Source organism: Stylophora pistillata, chromosome 12 (genome assembly GCF_964205215.1).
Source record: "Stylophora pistillata chromosome 12, jaStyPist1.2, whole genome shotgun sequence".
Classification (NCBI taxonomy): domain Eukaryota; kingdom Metazoa; phylum Cnidaria; class Anthozoa; order Scleractinia; family Pocilloporidae; genus Stylophora; species Stylophora pistillata.
This window is the reverse complement of record NC_142530.1, coordinates 10,102,501-10,126,006: the sequence shown is the minus strand read 5'-3', so window position 1 is coordinate 10,126,006 and position 23,506 is coordinate 10,102,501. Positions and strand designations below refer to the sequence as shown.

At 39.0% G+C, this 23,506-nt stretch overlaps 2 protein-coding genes and 1 pseudogene across 2 annotated transcripts in view; 1 reads left to right on the top strand and 2 right to left on the bottom strand.

Moving 5' to 3' along the window:
• The window catches only part of LOC111333211 (uncharacterized), a 101,849-nt gene that overhangs the window by 69,482 nt on the left and 8,861 nt on the right, over positions 1 to 23,506 (bottom strand). The window lies entirely within an intron of this gene.
• LOC148718745 (uncharacterized) lies at positions 594 to 2,371 on the top strand (annotated as a pseudogene).
• LOC111333208 (uncharacterized) lies at positions 2,172 to 7,590 on the bottom strand. Its single transcript, XM_088741992.1, has 6 exons — positions 6,848 to 7,590; positions 6,546 to 6,695; positions 6,114 to 6,119; positions 5,392 to 5,913; positions 3,574 to 4,886; positions 2,172 to 3,422 (listed from the first exon to the last, which is right to left on the bottom strand). Exons 1-5 carry the CDS (start codon positions 7,173 to 7,175, stop codon positions 4,576 to 4,578), a joined length of 1,317 nt encoding a protein of 438 aa, XP_088598118.1. The 5' UTR covers positions 7,176 to 7,590; the 3' UTR covers positions 2,172 to 3,422; positions 3,574 to 4,575.

Below are 23,506 nucleotides of genomic sequence, written 5' to 3'. Positions count from 1 at the left end.
ATGTATTTAGAAGCAAAGAACATTTCCAAGATATTAAATTTGGAGCCGTTATGAGGTTAGCAGAAATATAGTAATCTAACAAGCAAATCAAGTTTTGCGTAAACTTGAACGTGCCACCACCTTGGCATATATAACCACTTCTAGTTCCCTGCATGATGAAAAGGAACCCGCAGATCACAATGATTCCTTCTGATTACTGAGGCGACAATTGAGTCTCGTTTGAAATAAATCAGAACCCCGCTTACTCGAACTCAGTTCACTCCATTGTATTTCACGTATTTCAGTCATCCCTATCTGTGAGGTATTTCAATTGTTACCTCCCCCCCCTTCACCCCCTTCCGCCCGTATACATCAACCTCTCGTAACACAACATTAGACATAGCCATATCAACAATTTGGTCTTAGTGTTAAACTTTTTTTCATTTTGCAGCAGTACCTGTAATACCTGCAAAAGGTGAAGACGAGAAAAACCTTTCAGTTGACTTGGAATTGTAACAAAAATTGTAAAACTTCATCATAGTTAGTAGAGGGGACTGGTTATGAAACCCGGTAAACATCAAAGGGTTAAACACTAGCGCGGTCTGTGAACAGACCCGTCACGTGACTCTGACCGTGCACAAGTTCATTCAAGATGGCGGACGGTGTAGACGATCTGTTTGTGTAGGGAGAAGATTTTGAAGCGATCTAGGGTATTTTGGAAGACGATGACGGAGTAGAAGAACAATTTTCCGTCGCAGTTAGAAATATAAGTTCAAAAAGTTGCAATTTCGAGTTGTGATTTCGCACTACTGAGCTTAAATTTGCCACAGATGGGCTACTCGACGCGTGCACAAACGAAATTCAACAAACGCTGGTTTAAAAACCATGCTTTTATATTGCCATTTCTTCGAAGGCAATCTTCTTTAGGGCTCCTGCCAAAACAAGAAATACTTATAAAAAGCTTCTAAAGAGCTCAAATCTCCGGAATGTTGTGATTTCTCGAAATTATTTTAAGTGGTAAACCTTGTAATTGATGCAGCTTCGCGGCTTCACGATACTCTCTTGATCGAAAAAAGTGGCCACCGAATTTTTATTTTTAAACTCTTAAGTAGTTTATTTATGGTAATTTTTGTAATATCTTTGTAGGCTCAGCGTCAAGAAATTGTTTGTCATGACTGCGGAAAGAAATACAAAACAAGAGGAGGTTGTGACAGACACAGGGCTACAAAACACAACAATTAACAGGAAGGATTGGAGCAGGTGCAACAGTTAAGCCTGAATGTTCTTGCAGAAATAATTGACCGTGCTGTCTGCAGTGTTAAGGAAAGGAAAGTTTTTGCAGAAAATTTAAGGAAGGAGCTCAGCAATTACTCATACCAACAGCTACAAGAAGACAGCAAAGAATTCTCTGCTATAAAAGCAATCTATGAAGGATATACAAGAAATGGAGCTGCAGAAAAGTTTTATGGCAAATATCATGCAACAATTGCCATAAAGTCAAAACAATTCATCAGTGGACTTTCCAGGAATGCAGCAACACTACTTGCAACCAAAGTTGCTGACTGTTTGCTGACATACTCTAAGCAACAAAAACACTCTACTAAAAGTAGTTATAATATAAAAACTGTGTTGTCAGATAAGGAGAAAGCTGGGATGCAATATCTTGGAGGTTATGTTCTGCACAACTTACACAAAAAACATGGATGAACTAACTCAGTGAGAGCCAACAAGATATGGCAATACTGAAAGCTGCGAAACTGGAGAGTATAACTGACTCTGGCCAGAAAGTTGTTTCAGCTTTGAATCGTGGGGGACTTTGGTCAATTACTCAGCCTGCACAGCAAATATTTTTAAAAACAGAATGTCATTTTAGGCAATTCACATCAAAGCCTGATTTGCAAAGATTGGATATTTCTGGCATCACTAACAAAGCAACCAGTGATAGTGACATCCTTGCTAACTACAATTTGATGATATCAGATGCAGAACTTGAACCGGACAGTCATGTTTGTAAGGATGTCTTGCGTGGCATTGTTAGTCTGTATGTACATGTACGTTCGTTCTCTTTTGCGAAGGATGTCATTCAGCATTACAAGATCAAAGCAACCCAAACCAAAGCAAGGGCTTTACGCAAGAAAATTAGTAGAAGTTGTCAAGGTGATGACCAACAAAGGCAGGAATGAGACTGTTGATTCACATTTCTGATTTCTTAATTAGTAGCTTATGATCAGTACCACCATTTGCAGTGAGGAAAATAAATGTATTGTAAACTCTGATTTTTTTTAAACTTTGATTCAGGTTTGTTAAAACAATGAAATTCATTCAAGTTACCAGTGAGATAGATTATAAGAACTTGGGAATGGATTGTTAATAAATCATACTTCTTGTTTTATATGCTCCTAATAAAATCAAACTTTTGTACCCTTTTGAAACAACTATTTCTACTTTCCTGAAACCCTAAAGTGTGTCAGGCAAGAGTATTTTATCAGTAGACACTAGTTGATGACCAATTAACTAAAAAGAGCCAATTAATTATTTTTCATGAAAGGGACTTTATTTAGACACAGTCCTTTTGTTGTCACTAAAACCTCCTACCCCTGTGACTGCATTGAAAAGTCAAATGAAATATAGATGGCTACAATTTTGCAATGACAACAAATTTAAAGGAAAATTGCTTTCTGTCATTGTTAGGTGAACATGCACTAGAAAATCTTCGTCATTTTAAATGACATGAGATAATTGAGATATTATTCTATAATACAAAATGAACACTGGATGCTATGTGATTAATCTCCTCAATGATGAATTGACTTAATTGATTACAGTTTCAGTTTTTTTCTACATGCTTTTATGGTCTTTCTTGAGAAAAGTAGGTACTCCAAACATTGTGGGCATGCACCTTCCCCGACTTCTTTTTCGCACATGAGATGGCAGTCCTTTGACTTCCAGAAACCTTTGTTGGGAAATTGCTCACCCCGCTAACATGCCTGAAGTGGGTCTTCATTTTGTGGGAATTACATGATGAAACAACTGGCTTGTTAATTCACTGGCTTCCACTCCACAGCAAAGTTTATAGCACTCTAGCTCTCTTACAATTTCACATACTGAAATGTTTCTGACTGAACTATGGTGAGTAAAACAGATGGGATGACCAAAAGCTTTCACAGTGTGTGCAAGACTGTCATCAATCATTATTTCTACTTTTGGGAGAAGGAAAGGTTCTGTAATCTTTTTCAGAATAAGTCTGTCTGACATTGTTTTCAAGTTCCACCCTTTCAAGGTTTTCAAGCCAGTGATTCGCTGGCACAATTCACAAAACGACTTGTAACATGCCTTGGGTTGTTGATCGTGCTCCTCAACAACCGATCGAGCAGGTCTTGGCGTAGGCCTTGCAGGGATGGCGCCGAATCGTGATTTCTCCTTCGTCATTTTCGCCGTTTGAACTGCATTTGAAAATATAGTAAAACACAAATAAGAAAGATGAAAATTAACCTTCAAGAAAACTTCACAGAGATCGAAAATAAACAAAACCATATGGAAAGCGAGAGGATGTCTTCAATTTCTACTGTAAGCTTATATCGCAGCCGTACTTACATATTTCAAAATCTTCTACGTCGAAGTGTTTTTCACAGGTAAACACCTTGTCGTTTCGATCCTTTTTCGAAATTCATGGTCGATCTCACGCGTCTTTTTGATATAACTCAACCAATCATCCTGCCATTTCTTGTGTGCCTCGTCCTTCGCTGTGGGCAACTTCCAAATACCGATTCTTATCGTTCTTCTACAACTCCCACAGCCAAACACAGCGCGGTTATTTCCAGGCATGACGACTTATGAGTAGTGCAGCTATAACACTCATCGAATCGAGATTAATCTAAGCTAAAAATCCGGCGAAATACAGCGTAAGTCTCCGCACATTCACGTCACTCCGATCGCCATGTTGATTTTCCTTGTGCACCGTCATGATCACGTGACTAAGGGAAACCATAACAAAGACATCGACCTTTGATGTTTACCGGGTTTCATAACCAGTTCCCTCTACTAACTATGACTTCACTAATGGATTCTGGTGCTAATAACGATAAGGAATTGAAAGCATCACAAATCAATCCCTCATTTTGACGATAATTTGCAACCAGCGCCAATTGCAGAGACAAACGAGCACCCCCCTTCGAGTAAGTGCCCCACTCCTCTCTCACTTTCTCAAATAGTAGAGATAGAGGGAAAACCTGTCTCTATTGGCACTTTACACACAACCTTTCGTGCTTTAACTACAGTGGAGTCAATACAGGTTAAAAGTTTCTTTATAAGCACCTCCCTCTTGATTACGCTCTCTTCTTCCAATAAGCACCTTTCCTTTTAACCAAAACTTTAAATATGTTCCCGGGTGTTTATTGCAGGAGATACAGTAATTGAAATTAACAAGAATATTAAGAACTGTCTCCACGGCTTTCCTTGGTGCAAAATACTGATTTGTTCTAATTCTTTACTAGTTACTTAATGACCAATTACAAATTTGCAATTCTACTAACATTAAGGTTACGTTTTAAGAAGTAATTTACCACTACACTTAAGCAAAAGTGTTGCCTGTGCTCTTCATTGGAGAAATGTGATGTTTACCCAACCATGACCAGCGCTATTATAACAACATTCATTTCGCTGATATGTTCCGTCGTTAAAAGATCCTCCCCCTCCTCCACAGAAAATATGTTTATTAGCTCCGCCACTTCCCCCAGAGTAACCTCCACCTCCGCCCGGTCCCTTGTTGTAAACACGAAGACCACCGCCACCCCCGAACCCACCGCGATAATCTCCACCCTCCCTCCCCTCAAGATATCCTTTTCCCCCTTTGCCATCCCGGGTTGAGGCATTTTGTCCATCACTGTAGAAGCCGCCGCCACCACCACCTATAATGCAATCGAAAAGTGTCCAGTGGTTCTCTTTCAAATAGCACCGTAGTTTTTTTCTTAATATTTAGGAGGTTTAATTATTGGATATCGTTGGTAATAGAAAAGCTTATAGGGACAAGTCAATGTTAAAATGCTGCAACTAACTCTTTCTTCAGTGCTTTTGATTAATCCAGATCCGCAATTAGTGAATGAAAAGCCGTGTGAACTGTTTCGAGGTCATCTCCTTAATGGAAAAAATATGTGAGAAATTTGAAAAAGGAAAAAGCCAAATTAAGCAGAATTCTAATTCTTGTACGAGGCGCTTCCAAAGGTGTCATCAAAGAAAAAACCTCAAAATTAACATTAATCATTTTGATAATTACAGTTTTAGTAAATCCTACAAAATCTGACTAATGGCGACTCTGTCATTCAGTTGAAGATCCTGAAGGTGGCAGTGGAATGCAACGAGACAAAAACTCATGATCAGTATTTGTAAACACATTTGTGAACATTCTCCACCTACCAGAATCCCCCTTATAAGTATGTCCTCCATGTCCGTTGCTTACTCCCGAACCCAATGGCAAGTTGTTCCCAGCATTCCCTGTGGTGTTCGTGGACGCATCACATCCCATATTTTGTTTTGACATTGCTTTAATTCCCTCTCCACCTCCAGCTATGATCAAAGGCGTGTTGCTTCCTCTCACTACAAATGTACCTCCTCCGCCTCCAGCATTTTGTTTGAAATAAGTCCCTCTTTCTCCTTTTTGACCTACATGGACACTTATGATCTCATCTTTTGTCAAATGAAAGTTTCCAATCATTCGTGCCCCTCTTCCTCCGTTCTTGATGATACTATTCTTGCCATACCCCCCTGAGGCTCCTATTGCTTCTATTCTGTATTTACCAGTATGTGGCACGGTCCACAGTTGAATGCCGCTGAACAGTGCAACTTGTCCGTCATGATCCTGACCTGTGTAGTAACAACCGATTGAGTCTGGACCCTGACTTACCCTCCCACCAAGATTTGTAAACACAGCTGTAAATCCTGCGCAATAAAAAAAAAATAAAAGTGAAAGTTATGATACTAGTTAGACAGTCAAAATTTTTTGGGAATTGCCAAAATTGCCCACCGCCACTTAGAAAATATATTCCTGCAAACTCAGCAAAATAAGACAAAGAAGCATGAAAGAGTCAGAGGCAGTAGAATAATAAAGCAATCACAATGCCGCATGATTCCTGGCCCACGGGGCTCTGATCCCACCATGTTGTGGGAGTTTGATTTTGTTCTGCTGTTCCAATATTTTGCGTCGGTGAATATTTGGCATAAATAAAAGGCCAAATTTTTACTGACGTAGGGAAGAAACAGCTGTTAGCATGAAAAGCATTACAATGAAACGTTACAACTAGTTACTGTTATGGATAGTGATTAGAAATAAGTATTTAGAAATTTCTAAAATGGTTAGCCAAGCTGACCTGCACTGATGCATCACGATTGAATTTACCTTGTTCATAATGGTTTCCTGTCCACCCGGATGAGTTGCAAACACAGGTGTAGTTCAAGTGACCGTTTTGGCATTCGTGTTTAATGCAGTAATCTGCAACTAGGCGGGAAAAAATCTGTAAAGGACATTAACTCGGACACAAGTAAAGGTATAGGGAAACGTTTGTCTTCCTAACCTTCTGTTTTCATGTCGCAACGAGCTAGAATAGAGTTCCCAGATCTAGTGGAATCCAACCAATAATTAGCGCTGAGTGCTTGTCCTCCTTCACTCGCCTGAGCCTCTTTACATGAATCAGCAGGCAGCTCAGGGATAGAGCCGAGAGGGACTGTAATTGAAGAAATACCTTTTAGCATGAAAAACATAACAAACACTTGGTTGTAACGATCAACATACGATCTATGATTGTTATTCTTTAAAGGAAGTTTAGATGAGGAACACGTTTTTATTAGCTAAAATTATATCTGTAAGCTTCGTTACCTCGTCTTGATCCTTTCGCCATATAGTATCTCTCTTTGTCTTGAACAAAGTCTTCCGGTCTGGTTTCCCTAGTCCTGTTGTTTAACTCGCAAATTGAAATAAACATGAGGACGTTATAACTTTGACATCTGAAATCAGCGAGGCAAGCTTCGCGGCATTCCAGCGTACCTGGTGTAGTTTTGAAGGTCTTAAACGTGTGACCCTTGAGCATCATTTCGTAAATGGAGTAAAGGTCGCTACCGTTTCCACACCGTTGACTGGCAACGTTATTCAACAGTTGTGAAAGCATGAAAAACACGACCACGAATGAGGAACATTGATTAGCCATTTTCAGTCTTTCAGTTTTGTGACATCTGAATAAACAAGCTCAACATTTTCTTTAACAAACATTGAAGATGTGGAGCGGACCATAAGAACCTTCATGGAAAGGAGGCGGAGGTTTTACAAAGCTTAAAAACAGAGAAAGAAAAAAAACATTGACGTTCATCTATAAAACTCAGAAAAACATGCATGCGCTTAATTTTCATTATTATAGCGTGTGTGTAGACGAAAGTCCTCAAAAAAAAAAACAAAATGGACAATCTGAGTTTGGAAGGTTTTCACCATGTCGCGCTCAGTTAGATTGTAAACTTACATACGGTGATAAAAATAAAACACAGCTGGCACTCGTAAGGTATATAAAGTATCGTGTTTAAAATTAAAATAGAACACAACAGAACAGGTATGATGAAATTTGAAAATATATCCAAACTGACATAACTTTTAAAATTCATATACATCATCATGTCAGAGCGACTGCGATCATGCTGAAGTCCATAGCTCATCAATGCGATCTTTGGTCGTCGCAATGAAGCAAGTCTCAGAAATTACATCGAGCGCCCTTTGAGTGAACTGAACTGAGAGCTTGCTCTGATATCCTTCCCGATATGTCGTGTAGAAGGACACATCAGTCACGGTAGTCGAGATATTCGGCGCTGTCATTCCGAGCAATCTTCTTGTTCCTGTGAATTCGGCCGACGTTCATTCACGAAACACACGCCTTGAGCATTTTTTTTCTAATTATCATGTGAAAGAACTTTCTTGTTCTTATGAGCCACAAAACTCACACCTTGAGTAGTTTGTTTCACTAATTATCATGCGGAAAAACTTTCTTGTTTTTATGAGCCACAATTGGGCCAGATTTCACAAAAAAATTCACGCCGAGATCCCTATTCGTATTAAGAGTAATTGAAAACACATCAGACAAAAGTGTTAAATTCGGCCCGTCGAACTATTTCAGTTTGTAAACTATTGTAGATTGTACACTTGGATGGTTTGTGAACTTAAACGGCTTGACATGTTTGTTTCTTCCCACTCCAGAGGTGCGGAGAAACACTCGACTACTTCTCTTGTTTCTCACTACACTTCTTTCGTGCTTTAGCCGCCAGGTGCGTGCATCACAACAGAACAGCGCACAGTCAAGGCTTCTTCATCTGTTAAGTATCGGTTGAGGAGCCTAACATGCTCAGACAAAAACGTCTGAGTATGTTTAGTTTCCTTAAAACATTTTACTGTCGGAATGTTGTCGCCGGCGGATTTTTTTTAAACCGGTTAATTCATCCATAGTTAGTAGAGGGGACTGGTTATGAAGGCCGGAAAACTTCAGACGAGGAACTCTTTGTTTCCTTTTTTGGTTTGTCACGTGATTACGGTATGTCCCCTCTACTAACTATGATTCATGCAAAGCGTGTGTTTTTATGTCGCATAACTTCAGCTCTCGAACACACTGCGTATTATGAAAAACAAGCTCAGTCGCGTATGACTCATTAGCAAGGAACTCCTTGGCATGTAAAGCAATAATGACTCACTCTTTTAACACTATTTAACACTATTTAAACACTATTTTAACACTATTTAAATCCTGGCCTTTTAACTCTAAAACTGTAAAAAAAGTTTCCTTCTGTAGTGTGTATTAACAGTCACTTGAAGGCGATACGCTGAACTTTAACCTAGAGCATGCGCAGTTTTAGGGCGTCATTAAGTAAACACGAACAATAAATCCTAAAACGTCAACTGTCGTCTTCGTTAAGAAAACTGTTTTGTCTAAACCTTCTTTTTTTTCCCACTAGCTTTGTTAGAACTTCCTTTCTGGTGTGGATCATCAATAATTTATGCCATAGTTGTCCCCTATGTACTTTTCCATTTGACTCGATAATTATGTCGGGATGAGTTCAACGTATAGGGCTTAGCTACTAGAGGACTTTTTATAAACTGTTTACAAACTCTCTCCTTCCGCCCACACTTGATCGAAATGATAGGATGACGTGTTTTGATAAAACAGGTTAATGTCTCGAAATTTTCGGAAAAAAACTGTGAAAAAACTTATAGTTTGAACGAGGTTTTCTAACGGGGGAACGAGTGTACAGCGGCAACCAACCTGAGAATTCAAAATGGCGGAGTAAAGGGAATTAAAAGGGTCTGGCAACTTGTTTTGAGCACGTGCTCTTCGAACGCGATCGTTGGAGCAAACCATAAAAAGCATGGACGGTAAGTGTAGGTTTTATTGAAGGATTTTACTTTGAAATGTTGACGCCTCGGAATACTAGCCTTCGTGGCTTCGCCTGGGCAATAGTTAGATAAAAGCGAGTCGTCTAATTTCGCTGCAAGTGGCGACCTACCGATAACATCAGTGTTTGTCCCCGTTTCCCGTTCCCCGTTTCCCGTTTCCCGTTTCCCGTCTCCGTTTCCCGTCTCCGTTTCCCGTTCCCCGTTCCCCGTTCCCCGTTCCTCGTTTCCCGTTCCCCGTTTCCCGTTTCCCGTTTCCCGTTTCCCGTTTCCCGTTTCCCGTTTCCCGTTTCCCGTTTCCCGTTTCCCGTTTCCCGTTTCCCGTTTCCCGTTTCCCGTTTCCCGTTTCCCGTTTCCCGTTTCCCGTTTCCGAAAATTGCTGTTTTCGATTTACTGCTAAATTATTTAGTCTGGTGTTAATGGTAGGCTAAACTGCAACGGAATAAATTTGATGTTTAAATTTCCTCTCTTGGTATAAGCGAGGACTCAAAGCGTGGTGTTAATTGCTGAGCCGGACGCAAAGTTCAAGTCCTGTCAGTCAAAATAAGATGTTTGCATCAATAATGAGGAATTCCTTTTAAAAAATAAATTCCCTGTGGTGAACGCACCCATGGTTTTCTATAGAGCCTACACCGAGCTACTTTCCCCGTAGTCGAAAAGTATTATCGAACATATTCATTTTCATTCAATTTAGTCTAGAACTTTGAAATCTTTTTGATTAGTAGAATGTACTAACGTCAATGTTCACAATATTTCGACCTATATCGCGTCACTGATGCCGGTGGACAATCATTGATGCATGAAATAACTGGCAGGATTTTAAAAACCCGTCTTCAGCGCACAGTGAAAACTGTGTCTGATGCAAAAACGGCTCTGCTATTTCTTCACGCACTTGAATAAGCTTAAAAAATCAAGAAAACAAATTTTGAACTCAAAATATCCTTACGAACTCCACGAATCCACGGTCAGCGATCTGTTTTCAAACAGGACTGTGCAAAATTTTCAAAACTAATTTGTGCGTGGAAACCACCTGTTTATGGAGCAGCAATAAATATACGTATGTATGTTAAGTGAAATTGTGCCCTAAGCTAACTTAGAACTTCCTGTCTTTAAAGGCTCCACATTCCTCGATTTAGGTTTGTGAAATCTGAATAACAGGATCAACTCCATCTTAGGCCAAATTTCTTTAAACACCACTTTTTAATTCATACAAAACTTTTAAGCTAAGTTGACCTCAATAAGAATTTCCACAATTTCCAAACAAAAGTCTGCCCGTGGTCAAAGCATATCCATCGCGTGGGATCAAAAAGTCGAAAACGTGCATGGACAGCGTTGCAGAGAAGTGATTATTTATTTTGAAGTAAACTTTCGCGTTCGGCTACTCCAAAAACCATGCTTCCAATAAATTGGTTCTCTCGTCATCCTGATACTTCCAAAAACATGTATGGCAAAATGCCGCACTTAAAAATGCATGAACCTTTTTGTAGATCTATTTATACTACTCTATATTCAGCGACGTATAGATATTATTTGAGTCGGAAGAAATTGTTGAAATTAGTATCCTTGCTTGTTGTAAACAGGATTTACAGCGGTGCTTACAAATCTTGGTAGTGGTGGAAAGAAGGGTCCAAACTCAGTTGGTAGTTACTACACAGGTCAAGATCATGACGGACAAGTTGCAGTGTCCAGCGGTATTCAACAGTGGACTGTGCCACACTCTGGAAAATACAGAATAGAAGCAATAGGAGCCTCAGGGGGTTAAGGTAAGGAAATTATCTTAAAGAACGGAGGAAAAGGAACAAGGATGATTGGAAACTTTAACTTGACCAAAGATGAAATCATACATGTAATTGTTGGTCAAAAAGGGAGAAAAGGAGATAACAGCCCAAAAACTGCCGGAGGCGGAGGAGGTACATTTGTAGTGAGAGGAAGCAACACGCCTTTGATCATAGCTGGAGGTGGAGGGGAAATCAAATAAATGTCAGAACAACATCTGGAATGGTGGGAAAGGGAGGGTCTTGTGGAGTTCCACAAGGAAGTATTTTAGGCCCCTTGCTCTTCAATGTTTACACAAACGATCTTCCTTGCAAAGGTGTAGCTCCCAGAATTATATAGACGATACAAAGCTCGTCATCCCTTTTCAACTAAAAGATACAGAGCATGCTGTAACCGACTTAAACAGTGACCTTCTTCAAATTGCCGAATGGTGCTCTAATAATTATTTTTTATTGAACCCAAGTGAAACCAAACTGATGGTGTTTGGGAGCAGACAAATGCGCTCAAAGTTAGGTTCCTTTTAGCTCCACTTCATGGGAAAGGAACTCCTCCCTGTAAACACTGTTAAAGACTTGGGCGTATTTTTAGACTCTAATTTAACCTTTGATGAACACATAACCAAACTGTATCTTCCTGTATGCATCGACCTAGTCAAGTCAATCGTACCAAACATATTTTTAACAAACATACTCCTCTTACGATTATTAACTCTTTAGTTTTTAGAAACTTGTTTTATTGTTCAAGTGTATGGTCGAGTACCTCAAAGCGCAACAAAACGAAATTACAGAGCACACAGAATTTCGCCTGTCGCATTGTTAGCGGTGCACGCAAATACGACCACGTTAAGCCTCTTCTTAAAGAACTCAACTGGCTCCCAGTGGCAAATAAACTATATCTTAGCGACGTCATAATGACTTTCAAAGATATGACAGGACGAGCCCCAAAACACCTCTCCTCCAAATTTATCAAACGCGAGGAGGTTAGCAGTCGTAAGACCATAAACTGTCAAATGTTGCATACTCCCCTTTTTAAAACTAGTAGTGGTCAAAAGACCTTTTATGTTAGATCAGCTGATATTTGGAATAATCTTGAGCACTCTTTTAAGATTTGTGATTCCACACACGTTTTTAAGCATTGCCTAATTAATAAGATACGTGATCATTTTGTAGATTAATATTATGCATTACGTATTATATCGTATTGTCATTATTACATTGTATTGTCATGGTATGTTGTATTTTTTTGGGATATTGTCTTTGAAAAACCCCATTGGGGAAAGTCAGTAAAGTATGTATGTATGTATGTATGTGTGTATAATAGTGCTGGTCATAGTTGGGTGAACATCACATTTCTCCGTTGAAGTGCACGTGGAAACACTTTTGTTAGCGTGTGATAAATCATTGTAGGCATAAAAAATTACTACCAGATCGTATTTTGCGCAAAACGAGTTGTGAAGTCAGCTCTTCATATTCTTGTGCATCTTAATTATTACATATCTGAAAATAATTTTCAAATGGCTGTGACAGTTTATCATGCAATCACTTTACTTTTCTAGATCGGCTCAAAAACAAACTCGATTTTCAAATTCCATACGATCAGTTAGACTCTGTGGGTTAGTCGAACCTATTTGGATAAAAACCGTAGCTATCAGATAATCTAAGCACTGATTGTACTTACACATTGTTATTTATAATATAGATGGTAGCGCCCGCGGGCAAGGTGAAGATAATCCTGTATTCTGATTGGCTACCCGTGAGGGTATGGGCCCATCTTTACCCGCTCAGGACTACCTGCCTTGATCCCGCACGAGAGAAGAAATGCGTGAAGCGGACTCACAAAATTCGTAACTTTTGAAAAATATCGGCCATGAAGTCGCAAATGGCGGCAGAAGACGGTTAAAACAAACAAAATTACATAAATAAATAAACGCGCCTCTTAGGTACACTGTGCTACAAACGCAGTTGGTTTTCTTTCCCGGTTCTCAAAGTAAACAGGTCACTCTTGATTTCTATTAAAACGAAACATTTTTGCTAAATAGCAAATCCTTTATTGACTTCGTCTCGATCCATAAAAACGCCAGAAAAGAACTCTGCCAATATCCCGCCATCTTGACACTATGCTTGGTCAACAATGCATATACATATTTAAGTTCATTCTAATCCAATAAAGCGGTTGTGCAGAGCAGTAGGTCAGATTTACGCACTACTCTATAGTAGTATATAAAACCCTAATCTTAAGACCTCGAGTTAATCCCAAATACCTCAAAAGCTTATTGCAGTTAATTTTCAATGTCCAACGCCATTTAATGTGGCCAACCTAAACCCATGTTCGTCTTCAAGAAGTGAGCTGGAAGTTAAGGTGTTTGTATAACTCACCAAATTAGTTTAACGGTTTTCTTCTATTTCGAACGACTTTCTACGTCAAAAAAAGTAAATTATCTTAGCTCCTCTAAAGACGACGTAAAAAGCACTCGGGTCCATGGAAGTGTGAGTTTTCTCATCATGTCTTACAAAATAGAAAGTATGACAAACGCTGGAGATGCACAAGAGATAAGTGGATTTGAGGGATTTAAACATTTCTTCACAAAGCAGCAACCTTGAAATGAAAAGACGCTGCAGATCAAAAAAAGAAGGAAAAACGCTTGTTTCTAACTTGTTGCAAGTCGACACCGTGATAAAATTAAGGAAAGAAAAATATATATGACAAAAGCGAGTGCTCTTGAGCATTTTATTAGTCGGTTGGCCAAATAATTTCTGTAATGCAGGAAAATTATTTTAAATCTGTTTTTTTTTTTAACTGTCGAAGGATTTTAAACCTTAGTGATTAAGTAAAACCGGGTATTAATCATTCTTGGAAATACGGCTTCCAGGATGCGAAAATAAGTAAGATATAAGCTTTTAGTAAAACGGACACGAACTTGTGAGATATCCTGTACATGAATACCCTGGTCCAACTTCGTTCAATGATTCAAGTCCTGGTCAAGTCCAAGTGTAAATGAGTCTGAAGCTACTTTTCATGACTGTCAGCGGACAGAGCCTCCGGAAAGCTAAGACTGGGAACCTAAGGACATTACAGAAAAAGGGGAAAAAAGACTCAGAAATGTCGGTTAATTAATAAAAAAAAATTAAAATACGTTAAATAACAAAATAAGTGAACTCAATTCAAACAGCACCATTTTCATTAGCTGTCTAATTGGAACTTTACAGCAAAATGCACCCTACAATAAAAAATATCGATACCATATAAAAATAATGTGATTTATAATAAGGGTAGTAGTTTACGGCGCCTTTATGGGGATTACGTAGAGGCCTGGGTCCGAGTGTCTCGGCCGAGTGAGGTCTAATTAGTTATTCATACCGCGTAGGTACACGAGGGGTTTTAGGGTATCAATATTATTATTCATACGGCGTAGAGATAGGGTTAGGGATCATTATTATTCTTTCCACGTAGGTGTGCGAGGGGTTTAGGGTTTTAGTATTCATAACACGTATGTTCGTGCGTAGGGTTTCATTTTTTAAAAATTAACGGTACAAAAAAGTACAAAGGGAACAAATGATTCCAAGATGGCGGAGAGATTAAGTAGAACATTGGTTTTGCATATGTTTTATTTGTCAAAGAGCACGACATTTGATTTGTAAATAGGTGACATAGGCTAGAAAAGCTGTCATCATGTCTCTGTACAACTGATGGAAAGTAGTTTGTTCTCCCTCGTTGGAATCATAGGTTTCAATTTCGTCAATATATTTAGTCACTTGTCTGCGTATATCGCGAAGATCTTGCGTGGAGGCTTTTTCTTTGACAATGACGAATATTTCGTCAAGGATGGCTCCGGCCCATTGGGGGTTCTGTTCGATCTCTTCGTCCAAATGAGCTACAAACAATTCTTTAGTAGAGGTCATTTCTTTGTCTAAAAGTGGAGGAGAAAGCCACCTGCTGTCTCAGACTAGGTTTACACTAGAGGAGAGTTTTCCGGATTCGTAAATGTTTCCGGATTCATCAATTTTGGAGTATTCGGATTCGTAGACGTTTACACTGAAAGGATATTCGGATTCCTGACCGTTTACACACAACGACAACTCCAGGAACATTCGAAATGGAATGGTTACCAAGCCCAGTGTTGTTTCGTCGTTCAATCGACAAAGTGAAAATGCCTCCCCCAAAAAAGGCTAGAGTAGATCCAGATGCCAATGAGGCAAATTTGAGTTGGACAGATGCCAAGCAGTCTACGTCGACGGCGATTAAGTGTGGCTGACGTTAAACTTCCTTGCAATAATAATTTGCTTTTCTTCAGAAATACCGCGGTACACGTGATAAAATTTATCGCCTGAACCTGTAACAAGATTAGGCAACCGGAGACCGCCAGCAATGTTAGCACCAGATCTATTTTGGTTTCACCGCAAACTCAAAAGATTGCAGGCTGAAATAATATCCGGATTCGAGAAAAAAAGCGGTTACACGACAAAACTTTCCGGATTCAAAAGTTATCGGATTCAAAGTTCCCACTTTAAATTCCGGATTCAAAATTTCGGGAGACACGACCAAACCGGGAAGTTTTTATTTCGCATTCGTCCACTTTCGTGTAAACGACAGAATCAATCCGGTACTAAAACGTTTCGGATTCATCACGAATCCGGAACAATTTCCTCTAGTGTAAACCTAGTCTCAAATACCCTAGATTCAACCGGTGCACTTGTCTGAAATGCGTTTAAAAATGAAATGTTTGTAAAAAATGTAAGATCATTTAATACATAAATGTGATTGAACGTAAAGGTCCGTCTAGTATTGATTGCCTAGCTGTCAAAGTGTTTGGGTAGACCTTGTCGCTATAAACTCTTGGTCAGTATTATAATGTCTGACTTTTACGATTTCTCCTGTGATTGCGGTCAATGCAAATAGTGTGTACGAAAAGAAGAAGAAATAGAGTGACAAGCGTTTTGGCAGGACAATTTAAAAAGAATAAGAGCACTCTAGAAACCAAAGTGGATAGACGAAATATTGGTGTCTATTATGAATGATACACAGCGTCACGCAACTACCCATACCGGAACTAGGACAATAGAGTATCCAAACTTGAAAATTAGAAGGAAATGTATGAGAGATGTAGAAAGGAAACACAAATTAAAAGCGTGAAATAAATCCTGGTTTAGGGTTAAATTGGGTAGGTTATAGGAGCGTGTTTTTTTTTTTTCATAATTTGAAAAAATAAAGGTCATCTAAGATGGTGTAAAACAATAAAAATAATGAAACCTAAGATGGTGTTTAATCCTCCCTTAGGGAAAATGATTTCAAAATAAAATAAATATTTAAAAAACCTTCATTTTAGAATCAAAGGAAAAAAATCGTCGTGACCAAGATTCGAACCTGGGTTATTGCGGTCACTCACACGACCACACCCCTAACTCTCACCCTATAAGCCCTAACCCACTTAATCTCATATTTAAATCAAAATCAAAACCCTAACAGTCAAACATCAGAGTGAGACAAACAATGTAAACAATAAAACGCAAGATGGCGACTCATACTTCCAATGGTAGAAGTGATTTCAAGATGTCATTAGCATCCGTATCGTGTAAAAAAGATCGAGAATAAAAGAGGTTGTTTCCGCCTAAACCCTATGATGGGATGTGAATAATTCATCCTACTCCAATAAAATGAAAATAGTTCGGATGGTGATCACTCAGTATTCAAAATTCTCTGAAAATGAACAATGATCCGTTCGAGGTAAAAACATGCAATAGCTTTTTTCTCTATAAAAATGTTTACTTTAGTTCAAATCTTAATCAATAATAAACTAACGTGTGAGTGTGATCAGTAGCAGTGACGAAAGTGTTTTAAATTCTATACAAAATTCCGCACGTGAGGAAAATAACAACGATACATCGACGCAATTCAATGACAATGATTCGAAGAGAAATAATTAAACCTCCCGTTTAAAAAAATTATCAGAAAAAAATCGAACGAAAAGGGTATTCAAAAACGCAGCACCATGCTCATGGACATTCCCATTTCTCGGGAAAAATGAACCATAGAGCAGACAAACCGGGGGAAAATACGAAATGCCAGCAGGCGTTGTAACCTAGGTAGTCTCATTATTATCTGTCCATCAAATTTTAATCAAGTCATAGCATCCTTACATTTTTTGGGATCAAAGTCAATGACCTGTCTGTCCAAATTGTTTCCGAGTGATGACATGTGTCAATCAATGATAGACCAATGGAAATCTAGTAATGGGTGTATAAGAGTGGCTATGAGTCGGAATGGTATGATCATACATGGGACCAAAGTGATGATGAAGAAAGTTCGATTTCATCCAATCAGACAAGGGGTGTATCTCAATGAAATTCACCCCTAAATAGAAGTCGAAGAGAAGATAAATACAATCAAACCGTTCCTGGATACTCCGTTTAAACACAAAATAAAAGCGGTAAAAGAGAGGCAAAATAGCAAGTACCTATATAGAAACACGTTTTTCACAAAACCTCGACATCTATATGTGATAAAGCGATTGGAAGAATTACAAGGAGCATAATCCAAAGACTTATTTAGCTCATATGCTATGGACTTGCTTTACATGTGACGAAACATGACTAAAACGTGGAAACATTGCCACGGTCGCTACGCGACCGCATTCCGGACGCGCGCGCATAGCAGGAAAGAGGAAGAGAAGGAAAGAGTGTACATAGAATGATCTAGTATCACTGTAATAATCTGTTTTAAACTGTCACATTTGTTAGTGGTAGTGTGTTACCGCGAGTGTATAGGAGTCCCAAGAACTGAATAAAGTTGAGGAATAAAATGACTAGAACGAGTGAGTAAATGTGAAGAATAATTCAATTGTGAGAGTGAGTAAATTTGATGCAAACGAAATGACATCTAGATTACTCTCTATTTCAATCACAGCAAATTTTGGCGTATCGTGTCCGACATGATTAAGAAATGTCCAATGGTTCTTCCACTATTTCACGTAACCAATGTTTATGCTTTGAATACATTTTAGAATAAAAGGAAAAAAGTTGTCGTGACCAGGATTCGTACCTGAATTACTGCGTCGAGAACGCAATGAACAAACAGCTACTAAGTATTGTTAAAAAATTCAGGTACGAGATTAAAAAAGAACGACCCGATATAACGCGTTTTAGTTTCGCGGGTTACTAATCTAACCGACTAAGACTGTGAGTAGAAGGGGTATTTATAGGCTACCAAAAAGTATGTCATACGCATGTGGTACAGGTGATACAGGACGCATGTCTTTTAGGACAAAAAATGAGCGTCGTGACATATGTGACTGTCATTGCAAAGGCTATTCTAAGTTCTAGCCAACCGGTTTCATATTTTGTGAGGGATCGAGTCGACGGTCTTAAGTTTAGTACAGTAAAAGGGGGTATGTTCCCTAATCAAATTTGTGACTTCATTGAAGCAAACTTCCCGAAATTCGTGAGAGAGAAAGAGAGAAGAGAGATTGATTGGAGACATAACGTGAGCTGTACTCTTTTGAGTATGAAGTGTTTTGATAATGGAGAATATGGATGGACCGTGATTCGTCCAGATCAGCTATGGAAGTTTACTAATGATAACAAGTAAGTCTGAGTGTTTAAGACAATTATCGCAGAAATATAAAATATATTAAAATGTATGATTTCCCTCTCCTGTAGAGTCTTCGAAAAGAAGAGAAAGCAGCGAGCAGAGAGAACTCGTCTTTATAAGTTAAAAGAGAAAATCCGAGCACCCTCCTTTACAACCATAAATGACTGTAGACCACGTCTGCAAAGACAGATCCATTGAACACACTGGTAGAATCGAACACAGAGGTGTCGCAGGTAACACTCAGAGAGTTTGATGTGATAGAAGTTTCTAATAACGGAGAAATAGATGGACTAGCAGATGATGTACATTCTAAACTTAGCATGGTCATAAATAAAATTTGACAAAGAACTTGTTTAGAACGTGATTATATTTTGTCTTTGTTTCGCATACTAAAATACTCGCATACTATCCCCCTACTACAGCGGTTACACAGTGTTCATTTCCTCCTCTTTTTCATCATCATCATCATCACTTTCATCCGATAACGGTTTGTTGATCAGAAGATTCAAGAGGAATTTTCTCCTGTCCACGGCAGCCTCTAATGCCTCCTCCCAATCCATACCGTCTTCATTCATCAATCGTCGAGCGGTATGCATGACTTGCCTATGTATTTTATCCTGTTTAATACGGTTATACCACTTTAGACGATGCAAGTATAACCTTCTCAACTTACGCCTAGCTAATGGTAAGAGCGAATTGTCATTCTCGGATGCGCCCTCTTTTTCCTGTTCTTCTTCTTGTTCAGCCAAAGTTGTTTTCATATCATCTTTCACTTCCTGTTTTAATTCTGACCCACTGACACTGTCATGATCATCATCTTCGTCACCGTCATCCTTGTCTTCATCTTCACCTTCATCATCATTGTCTTCATCATCTGTGTTTTTAGGCTCTTCATCTTCTTCTAGTGGTTCGCCAAAGACATCTAGATCCCGAGAATTATCAGTCATGGTCACACACACACACTATAAGTTTTCTCGATGTGTACTTGCTGGTGGTTGTTCCTAAATAATTTCTGACCAATGTGTAGGGCTGTTTTAAGGTTTCACTTTTCTAGGATACAATCGCATACATCATTCATGTGTCAAAAGATGACTGAATACGCGGTGAGCATCCTTATTAGCAGGATGTAAATCCAAGGTGATATACCCATAGGGTCGTTGAGTTGCCTCAGGATACACTTGCATAATATCTTGCCATTCCATGGGAAAGGCTTGTAACAATAAATTTTTGAAAGCCAATGTTCTACTTAATCTCTCCGCCATCTTGGAGTCTTTTGTTCCCTTTGTACTTTTCTGTACCGTTAATTTTTAAAAAATGAAACCCTACGCACGAACATACGTGTTATGAATACTAAAACCCTAATCCCCTCGCACACCCACGTGGAAAGAATAATAGTGATCCCTAACCCTATCTCTACCCCGTATGAATAATAATAATGATACCCTAAAACCCCTCGTGTACCTACGCGGTATGAATAACTAATTAGACCTCACTCGGCCGAGACACTCGGACCCAGGCCTCTACGTAATCCCCATAAAGGCGCCGTAAACTACTAAGGATTGAATTTCAAATAAAGGAGAAAACTTTTTCTTGCAATATACTGTTGCATTCAGTTAAATATGAGATTCTGAATTAACGTGTTTCCCGGAATATCTTGCACTTTAATAGTCTACTCTTTTTCATACCTCGGCAACCATAAAGCTCCATCCTTAATGATATATAAGCATACCAATCTGTTGGTCGGAGTCTTATATAACGAGCTTGGATTGGTGGGTTCAGCTTGTGATAAACAACACTGTCCATGTCTTTATTTCCCTCCAGTGTCTGTCACATACAAAATGAACTTAATCAAAAATTTGTTTTGTATCGTGAAATAAATATAGTGGGAACATTGGCAAATGATTCAACTTTATCATCAGCGAAAACTAAGAACATAGAGTAATAAATGAAGGTAAAAGGATTCAAGACTGAAGTTTACACTCTCCTTTTGAGAGCAATTTATTATATATCTCGCTGATATGATGAGTAAGTTAGGTGGGCCGTATTCACTACTGATGACCCCCTAAATTGAAAAGTTTGTTTCAATTGGAACCTTTCCCCTCCATTTGAATCTACACATACGATAAATATCTTACTCAACTTGTTTCCTTGCTCAGTACTGAAAGAACGGAATCTTGTTTACTGATCGAATTTATGGCTCATCCACTTTGCCTAAGATCATAATAGACAAAGAAAAAATAAAGCTGTCAAGTGTGTACTTTGATGGGCTCGACATTACCTTTGGTGAACTATGTCCTGGTACTTTATAGTAGTAGAAGTTCATTCCATCATCACTGTACTGCAGCTGGTACGCCGTTACCCACTGTTTGTAAGCATTCCTTCCCTGTGTCGCTATACTTGTTAATTTAGTGTAACTGCTAAGAGCTACCTGGATCCATTGATTTTCATTGTTCGGACGAGCTGACCATCCTCCTTGTTTGCCTCCACCAGCTTTAAAGTTCAATCTTCCTTGGACTGCTGCATGATTTCCATCCCATTGTGAAGATGCAGTGATTTGAGAATCTTTGATGTGGTGACTTTCCATACCAAGAGGTGCCGAACATTCTTTACATGACAAAAATAAAGGAATAAACACATATTTTTAGGAGTGTGAAGGGAAGAAACGTATTCATAGCCTTGTCTCTCTTTTAATTCTAACAAAAAGATTTTGGGCTAAGTACTCAGCATAGAGCATCTATATTAAAATAGGATGTTAATAAGCCAGTCAGTGCTGACATATTAGCGATGGAAACAGATTACAAACTGCTGCACGGAAACACAAAATAAGGGTTAAAAAATAGCTGTTACAAATTAATAACTGCCCTAGATCCCCTTTTCGAGGTCATCTTGCATAACATTTGACATTCTGCTAGAAAGTTGTTGCTCTAGAAATGTACTTCTTGACTTGAGTGGCAAGCGTTAAAACTTGTTTGTAACAATTGTTTTAAGCATGAATGAAGGTGTGTCATGGGTTTTCTCATAACTTTTGAAAAGTCGAAAACGTTCAAGGGTTTTTGCATGTGTTTGCCTATAAAGGTATAAACTTAACGGCAGTGTAGGATAGAGTTGTCAATTAGGTCCCAAATCTCAAAACTTAACTTCTAAATCAAGGTTATTTTCCGCCATCGGCCGATGGGGATTCATAGTGGTCAGAACATGTTAAAATTCCCCTATTTAAGTATATCGAGAGGAAAATTTTAACTCTCTTGGCAAACTAAAGGTGTTTTTAAGCAATCTGATGTTGATTTCGTGGCTTAACTATGCGAATCAAATATTTTGCAACGTTACAAAAGATGCCCATTTTTCAATGTTCTCAATGTTGCAACAGTCCCTACGTACGGACTGGGGAAATAATTACGGCCCCTAATGCAATCAGAAAATCATTTCAAATCAAACCAAATCTAATTTAGTTCTCGACAAATCATCGAGTCTACGGACAAAGAGACTGTAACAGTCAAGGATTCTCCTTTCTCTTTGCCTCTAAAATCGCCGTCGAAAGGTTTTCTCGCAGGCAAAGATCGGTTCTGGCGAATGCAATATTTTGCTGAAAGAAAGTAAAATTCCGATGCCTTCATCCCGGCCCTGTTGGACCTGTTGGCATTTGAGTTTATCTGCGGATTGAAATCTCGAAGAGATTAGATGGCTAACATTTAATTTAACATTTAGTTCTTCAGAGGAAGCATGCGAGGGGGCGAAAAATACTCTCAAAAGAAGGTTTGGAGGCAAAAGAAATAGACTACAAAATTATCTGGGAGAATTAAGAAAATTGAATCAATTCAAGAAAGAAATTAAACGGCAAAAACTTGAGAAGTGTGCCGATACCCCTGTTAGCACAGCAGTTGCTCTCTTCGAATATAAGCGACATAGTGAACTTGAATCTGTAAGTTTCCTTTTTACAGGTTTTGAAGAACATTCCACAGACCATGTCATGATTCTACATATGGCTAAAGGCTGACTTGAGAGTACAACTGGGAGAACTAAACGCCAGGCTGGGGCCGTTGGGGTGGTCGAATATTGGCTGTCCGGAAGGAAACTCACAGAACTAATCTCGCCTGTACCTCTTTTTGGCAGATCAAAGGCATTTAACGAACTGAACGATTCTATGAATTAGTTTTGGGAAGTTAACACCTTAGGCATCCACGAGAATTGTGCAATACCAGTAAAGAGAGAGGAGGAAATAGTACTTGATAAGGTTCAGGTCATTCGTTCACACCTTACAAGCACGAAAGTCCGACATTACCAAACAGCTATGAGATGGCCTTCAGCCGCCTTAGAAATACAGAAAAGTGTTCAACTCGCCAACATTTGCTCGGAAAGGACTATCAGTTTTTGATCGCGTCTTACCTCGAAAAGGTTTAATTCTTAGTGTACCTCAAACCAAAAAGAGCCGAAATGTCCGTGGTACCTCCCTCACCTCCCTGTTTGCCTTCCCGAGAGGTCCAATACAAAGGCAAGAAGCGTATCTTATGCTAGAGCAAAGTTTCAAGATACATCTTTAAGATATAAATGCTACCAATCCCCAAGCTTGAGGCAAATCTGCTCGAAGATCTCCAGCGCTTTCACCACGTTAAAGTAGCCATTAGATGCGACGTCAGTGAAATTTGCTTAAAAGCACGCATTCCGTCTATAGACTGTTTGATGTTTGGATTTTGTCGGAGAAATTTGGAAGGTGATGGAAAACCTGATCAATATGACTTTCAATACGTCGTTTTTAGA

Excerpts from the sequence above, each read along its gene's own strand:
- LOC111333208 (XM_088741992.1), bottom strand. The coding sequence starts at position 7,175 with ATGGCTAATCAATGTTCCTCATTCGTGGTCGTGTTTTTCATGCTTTCA. Across the intron at positions 6,696-6,847 it reads GGCGAAAGGATCAAGACGAG|TCCCTCTCGGCTCTATCCCT; the intron begins GTAACGAAGCTT and ends CTTCAATTACAG. Across the intron at positions 4,887-5,391 it reads TACTTATAAGGGGGATTCTG|GTGGTGGTGGCGGCGGCTTC; the intron begins GTAGGTGGAGAA and ends ATTGCATTATAG.